The 7711-nt window shown below is 46.8% G+C and overlaps 1 protein-coding gene across 1 annotated transcript in view; it reads left to right on the top strand.

Annotated features, from left to right (window-relative positions):
• EDEM1 (ER degradation enhancing alpha-mannosidase like protein 1) overlaps positions 1-7711 on the top strand; it is a 22764-nt gene that overhangs the window by 262 nt on the left and 14791 nt on the right. Inside the window, exons 2-3 of the mRNA XM_007453071.1 lie at positions 5-232; positions 5512-5584. Coding sequence (XP_007453133.1) covers positions 5-232; positions 5512-5584 — 301 coding nt within the window. The remainder of the gene's footprint in view (positions 1-4; positions 233-5511; positions 5585-7711) is intronic.

Raw genomic sequence — 7711 nt, 5'->3', positions numbered from 1 at the left:
ACGTCTGCGGCCCGGGCCACTGGGGCTACGTGCTGGGCGGCCGGGGCCGCGGCCGGGACGAGTATGAGAAGCGCTACAGCGGCGCCTTCCCGCCGCAGCTGCGCGCCCAGATGCGCGACCTGGCGCGGGGCATGTTCGTGTTCGGCTACGACAACTACATGGCGCACGCCTTCCCCGAGGACGAGCTCAACCCCATCCACTGCCGCGGCCGAGGACCCGACCGCGGGGACCCGTGAGTAGCCCGCGCCGGCCCGACCCCCAGGACCGCGCGCCGCACGCGCTTCCTTCCGTTCTCCCGGCGGGTGCAGCCTTCAGTCCTCCGGGTCCCCCCATTGGTGCCCGGGCGTTTAGGGTCCTGGGGGCAGCACCCACCCGTCCGGCGCCTCGGCTGACCGACCCCCTTTGAGGTCGGCCTGGGCTGGGGGTTGCGTGGACGGCCCGGTGGCTGTCCTTCTCTTGCTTCTCCTGGAATCTCTGTTACTGGACAGCTGTCAGCGCAGTCTCTATTACAGATAGGGAAACTGAGGCCCAGAGACCGGAAGGGACAGTGGCAGTACCGAGGGGTGGCTTGGGAGGCCTTAGACTTCCATCTCCAGCCCTTTCTCCAGGTGAAAGTCAAATCAAAATGAAATCCCTTGGGCCTCCCTGGTGGCGCAGTGGTTGAGAGTCCGCCTGCCGATGCAGGGGATACGGGTTCGTGCCCCGGTCCGGGAGGACCCCACGTGCCGCGGAGCGGCTGGGCCCGTGAGCCATGGGCGCTGAGCTTGCGCATCCGGCAACGGGAAAGGCCACGACAGTGAGAGGCCCACATATCGCAAAAAAAAAAAAAAAAAAAAAATGAAATCCCTTGTAAACGCAGCTTCGAAACGGCGCTTATCTCCTTCCACCTAGCCAACTCCAACTTTACTGGAGTTGATCCTGAGAAGGGACTTTCTAAAGCCATCGAGTGAGTTTGAGGCAGAGCAGGGCTACAGCCTTTCTCCTTTATCACAGGGGTGGCTTCTTAGGCTGAGGATGGTTAGATGGAAGGGAGAGAGAGAGGCTGGGTGGCCCAGATTTGGGGTCCTGATGCTCAAGATGACATTCCTTGCTCTGTAGGGTCTGTCCATTAATTCCCCCACCCTGGTGGCAGGGCTGTCAGGGAAGATCTACCAGTCTTCCCCTTCCATCAGCCGTGTTTGCAGAGGCTGAGCTTCAAGGGTTACTGCTGTTGACATCAGAGTCCAAGAGGACAGCACACCCAGCTAAGGACCTCCTAGCTGGAGGGAACCGGTGTGCCTTGACACTGACCCTGTTAGGCTGGATATGACTGCCTTTCTCTCGGCCGTTCCCCTCAGTTGGCAGTGGAGGAGTTGGGCTGCTTGGTCCCTTTGGACATTTGAGGGCTGTGTTTTCCTTCACCTGATGAAAAGCAGCAGAGTCCAGTCCTTAGGTCCTAGAAAGGAAGCCCATACACCAAAGGGACTTAAAGAGTTTTTAAAATGGTTGGATTATCTACAGATTCTTGTCTTAAATTGCATTTGGAGAGCATGATTTTTAGTGAAGCCAGGGGGACATCCCAGGTTAACTTAAAAAAGACTTGGCCTTTTTAAAGTTGTAGGAAACTGATGAGTTATATTTTTCATGTTTCACTGTCTCAGGCTTTATACATAGAAATGTATTTTCTACCTCAATTTTTTTTTTTTGAGAAAAATTTTAAGTAAGTTTTTTAAAAAAAAATTACTAGCCCTTTCCAGATTTTAGGAAATTGAGTTGTTTTGCTTAACTAGTTTTCTTTGCTTGGGGATGACATCTGCTGCTGAGTGGTTTGGTTTGACTGTTCAGTGACAGTCTGGATAAGTTGAGGTCAGGTTGCTTTGAGACAGATATGTTGGTTTTGGAAAGATGGAGTTAGAGCTTTTGAGGGGATGCCATGTGGGAAGGGTTGTCCCCTTTCGGTTGGTCAGCCTTGGTGTCTTTGAGAAGGTGAAAGAGCTCTGGGGTTATGGTAGCCTTGAGTAGACCCTCACGCTGGCCGCTTGTAAAGAGTGGAAAGTTATTTTTCTTAGTCCTTTTCCTTTCACTTAACTCCTCTCAGACTTTAGTGTTTTCAGGAAAAGAGCAGTCCACATTTACATCCCTGAAATAAATAACTGGTAATAAAAAATCTTTCAGATATTTATTTTAAGCAAATGTATTCTAATGATTACTGTCAATGACTCACTTAAAAAAGAGAGTAACTTACCCATTAGAATATTATGTAAAAAGTCCAGAAACAAAATATGAGTGCTAAACGTGCCTGTCTTCTCTTTTTCATTACATTTACTTGAGGCTTATCTTACCTGTCTTGTTTGACTGGAGGTAGGATGAAGAGTATTGACATGAAGTAAATAAAACCGGAACACTTTTTTAAAAATAGCAAACATTTCTGTCCAGCTACAGATCACTATGTAAACTCAGTTCCTCTCACATCCCCAATTTGGGTTGGAGGATCCAAATTCAAAAGTTTCTTCAAGTAAGTCTGGATATTGAAATTTTGCAGTCTCATGAATAATGTTAGTTCAGACCTTGGGTGCATGGCCCTTCTTTGTTTTCTCCCCAACCATATTGCTGTTCAGACAAAAAAGCAAATCAAACCAAACCGATGCTGGCCCCTAAACCGACTCGTTCCTAGGCACCCCTAGTTTAAGATGGCCTCCTCTGCATTCCCCTTTCTTCCTAAAATCTTGGCTTCCTTCAGAGTCAGCCTCAAGTCTTTTTCCATGACGCCATTGAACTGTTTGAAGATGACTGTCCTTGATCTACTCAGTTCTCCTTTCGGTTCTTTTCCTTTGAGCTGCTTTTCCACCTTTTAATATCGTGTGAGACTTGAGTACTGTTGTGTGTTCACCTTCCCTTCCCTTTGTCTTGTCTCCCCAGATTGTCAATCCCTGGAACACAGGGACTTTCTTATATTACCTCTGTGCCTACACAGCACCAGGTAGATTTCTGAACAGCTGTTACAGGTTAAGTATATGTGGAATTTTTTTTTTTCTTTTTTACACATGCGTTTAATTTTGAACATGCTGTGTTAGCATTATGTTAGCTGCGTCGCCAAAAATTTTCTGTGAAAGGCCACAGTTTTCTTCATCTTCTCTGTTTGGGGGTAATAAGAACCTTAAAAATGCAGCGTGGGGTGAATGTCACGGACAGTCACACAGGGTAACTTAAGTGGAGAGCCATCGTGGTTCGGCAGCTGGTTTTGTGGAAAGATGGGCACTTTTGAACCCAGCCTTGTACCTGAAGTTTGAGCTCTTGGTCAGGCTGGCCATAGATCAAGAAGGTTTGCACAGGACAGACAGATCGCAGTCTCGCCTGCACCGGTGGGCTGGCCTCAATGGACACCCGATAATCTGGTGCTGTTAGGCCAACGGGCTTCTGTGGAGTCTCCTGTTTCCTTCCTGCCCTCCCCATTTTTCTTTTTTCTATTTTGGCACATTTTGAAAGAGTGTGTAACAATCTGGTAGAAAAGAATTTGGAAGTGTTTTCATGAACGCCTTAGATCTTTGAGTGGATTTGCCTGAGTGGAGAGAAGGAACCACCAGTTACTACAAACACGTTTTTTCTTGTGCCAACTCTTATAATTGTTCTCTGTCGTGGCTGCTTGGGCGTTCTATTGAGAAATATTTTAAAACTGGGTCCGTTGTAGTTAAAGCCTGAAAGGAAAAGCACAGTAAACCATGGGAAGGAGTGTAGTGCTCCAGATTAGTCCTCCCTTCCAGGGCCGGTGCAGGTGGAAAGGGTGATATGCCACAGAGGAGGGTGTCCCTCAGGGGAAGGTGGTCACACGGGGTTCACCCAGCATCCAGCCTGGAGGCAAAGTGATGAGGGACCCGTTTTGTGATGAGGTGGGTTGTTGGAGCCAGCTCTTGGTTTCTGAGCAGCAGAGCAGTAGAGGTAAATATTTAAGCTCAGCATTGAGGATCTCCCTGTCTCCTTTGGCCTTCCCCTCCAGCTTTTGACACTTCCTTTATCCTCTCTGGCTGGCACTGCCCTTGAAGGGCTGAGCTTAACCCACAGCTCTCGTCTTCAGAGGACCTTCTGCAATCATATTCATGTATTCAGAAAGAATCGACAGCTAGAAGCAGCAGGTGTGGTTCTTCAGCAGGTGCGGTGTGCTGGCCTCGCGGCTTGGGAGAGACATGTGAGAGCCCTGGTTCCTAGATCGCCCCTTCTAGATAGTTTGTTTCAAAAAAAAGGAGGTAAAATTTTGCCCTACATTCTTTGTCCTAGATTAAGTGACATAACCAGCATAAAACAAAGGCTCAGGTAAAATCGGACGAGGTGTGTTTCACGTGGGGCCCACTTCGCCCCAGCTGAGGTGCATAGGAGGCCTCTCAGAGAGCAGGGCGAGCAACAGGAACATGGAGATGCTGCCCGCAGGGAAGTGAGACAGGACCCATCAGAGAGAGCCACGGAGCAGGCAACGTGGTCTGGGGGTTTGATGGAAGATGTCATAATGACGGTGAATCAGTTGCTGAAGATAAAACTAGGGTGTTTTCACTGTCGTTTTTCAGAAACATAATCTTGAAACAGTCATCCTCTTTCTCTCCTGACTTACATCTTTTTCATCTTTTTCATTTCTCTCCTTAACTTTCAAATGTTTTCAAGCTTCTGCAGTTGTTTTCTGGGTTTGTGGGAACGGGACAGGAATAACTGAACTCCCTAGAGTTTGTCAAGCTGACTTTATGACTTGCACTATTTCTCCGTCCCCACCTTTCCCAGACGTATTAGTATTATCTTTGTCGTTTTTAGTGCTATAAAGAACTGTCAGTTACCCTCATTGCAGCCCTGAAGTTGGTGTGTTAAGGTTGTTTCAGAGTGGGCGATTGGTGTTGATCACGAGGCAGGAGGTGTGTGGTGGAAGCGTTAACGCAGCTGCAGTTACGAGAAGCCCTGCCTTGGTTCATGGTAAAACAGCAGCTCCTCACAATTGATGGAGCTGGTGGGGATTCTTTGGGTGGTATGTTAGGGAAAAAATGATATAAAGCAGTTAATTTATTCCCCCACCCCAAGGACAGATGAGTGATACTGAGCCTGTAACTGAGGTATTTATTTGCTGCTTTGTGTGTGTAATCTGCGGCAGTGTCTGATTTCTGTATTAAAGTTTTGTTTGCAGGTCATGTGACAGGGCCTCTCCTTTTTCATCCCTAATGATTTCGAAATCAGAGCTTTTTGAAGCTGGACAGAAAGGTCATTTGTGCTGTTAAAACTGTATCTTGGAGAGGGCAATGACTCTTGTTTCCCATTTCCTTACTTCCTGTTTTGTGTTCTTTCCACTATAGTATAAACGTGTGTGTCTCTGCTATTCTGTGACACTGTAGAGACTGTCCCTTGTGAGGCAGAAGGACCATTGCCATACTGATCCACCCACAGTAGTCCCTGAATAAATAAGTTTCCAGCAATTTTAGTTTCTGATGAGTGTTTAGTTTTGTTGTCTTTTTTATCTTTTAAAAGTACCTTTGTTTAATTTTAATTTTCTTTCTTTTTCAGTTCAAATCTGAACATCAATGATGTCCTAGGGAATTATTCACTGACTCTTGTTGATGCGTTGGATACACTTGCAGTAAGTGTTCAGCTTTATTATTATTTTAAAAAATTAATTAAGACATTTTGGAGTTAATTACCCTTATTTTCCCCCAGGGATGAGAATTCCAGGAAACGTGATTCTCACCATGTATTCATAGCTCTGATAGCTGTTGTTTATTTTAATGAGCTTAATGCTGAGAGCAAGAAGAACATTGAAGGTTAGATGAGGGGAAACGTGATTCCCCTAAAAAAGCAGAGGAGAAAGTGTGATCGTTGGGCTTCCCTGGTGGTGCACTGGTTAAGAATCCACCTGCCAATGCAGGAGGCATGGTTTCGAGCCCTAGTCCGGGAAGATCCCACATGCTGTGGAGCAACTAAGCCCGTGCGCCACAAGTACTGAGCCTGCTGCACTCTAGAGCCCATAAGCCACAACTGCTGAGCCCATGTGCCACAACTACTGAAGCCTGTGCTCCTAGAGCCCGTGCTCCACAACAAGAGAGGCCGCTGCAATGAGAAGCCCGCACACCGCAACTAGAGAAAGCTCATGCGTAGCAACAGAGACCCAGTGCGGCCAAAAATAAATTAATAAATAAATTTTTAAAAAATGTTTTTTTAAAAAAAAAGAAAACGTGATTGTTTTGGAGGAAACCTATTTTTCTGCGGGGTCCCCACTATTTTATTCCTTAAAGGAATCGGTATACAGTTAGTGTAGTTAAGATTTCAGAAGTAAAAGACAGGATCTCAGGATTTCAAGATCTCCAGGGGACAAGATCCCCTGAAATGTGCCCCAGCTACTGGCTCCCCAAAATCAAGTCTGAGCCCTGGTTCCAGCCCCTGCGCAAAGACCCTCTGTATAAACACTCTTGTTTTATTTGCTTTCCGTGTTTTGTGGACACTACCCACTCCAGACTTGGGCTGCCAGCTCAGGAGCAGCCTTTACATGCTCAGCCCTTGGTTTCCCTCAAGGCAGCTGGAGACCTCTAGACAGATGAGCCAAAGCACATGGAAGGCAGCCAGGCACCATGCATGGTTCTTATTACCAGGCTGCCGTGTGTGCTTGGTGTGCCTCACGACCCTTTGCTGTAGAATACAGCAAGGGACTATATCCCAGCGTAGCACTGAAAAATTTCCTTAGTAAACATGATTCTACTGCCTCTTTGCTCTCCTCTGTTGTCTGGCACACCTTTACCGTAAGAAAATTTGTACTGTAGTTGATTCCAAATCCTGCATTTTAACTTTCCTTAAACAGAGTTTGAAGCTGTCAGGAGTTAGAATTGGGTAACGCTAGCTAAGTTTGCATTACAGCTGTCCCAGATCTTGCTAGTAGTAGAATTACTGGAACTTGGGAAGAGCTGGAGCGGTCCTTCTCAATTCCCCTAGGCTCATGGTCTAACAGAGAGCCTGGGGTTTCATTCTGCCAGGCTGTAGTTGCACAGCAGTTTAGTTTCCCAATCTCTCCTTCTGAAGTGATTGCTACTCCCTGTCAGTCATCCACCATCACTGATCAAAATCTGCCTGGATGTGTGTGTTCACCCTGATTAGAGTTAACTTGTTGAGGGGACCAGAAGCTGACTCAAGCTACAAGTGTTGCTTTAAAAAAAGTCCCAAGACTCATATATAGCTTATGAAACCACACCTTTTCCCCCTGACCTCTCTCTTTTTGCCCCATTGTCTTTATCCGTCTGCCATGCTCTTGAAGTACAGAGACCTCGTCCCTGTTACAGTCACTGCACTCTGTACACACCGCCTGGTGTCTGATACATGATAGGAGTGGAAATACGTGTTAAGAAAATGAATTTCTAGTAACCTGGCACTTCCCGACACAGATTCCAAGGGTGTTCTCCCTCAAAGAAGAATTCTGTTCCCAAATGAACTTGAGAAATTCTACCAGTCTGTCTCACTACTGGAGAGCCACAATGCACACCAGCAGTTTAAAGGCTCTGAGAAGTTCTGAAAAGTAAAGAAACACAATCCAGCTTTTCTTGAGCCTGAGTGAATGATTTCAGAGCCTCGTTACTCTGTTCCGTAGCTGTCTAAAATGGCAAATTACAATATATCATTGAAAGCTGTTAGCTTCCTTTGCCGTCCTCCACGTGATCTGAGATCATATCAGCGCCTGCAGCTGCTATAACAGAGTTTGCTGCTGGTGAACATCTGTAGGGAA

This window comes from Lipotes vexillifer, unplaced genomic scaffold, assembly GCF_000442215.2.
Source record: "Lipotes vexillifer unplaced genomic scaffold, Lipotes_vexillifer_v1.1 scaffold1105, whole genome shotgun sequence".
NCBI lineage: Eukaryota > Metazoa > Chordata > Mammalia > Artiodactyla > Lipotidae > Lipotes > Lipotes vexillifer.
Note: the sequence above shows the minus strand (reverse complement) of the source record. Positions and strands in the feature narration are given on the sequence as shown.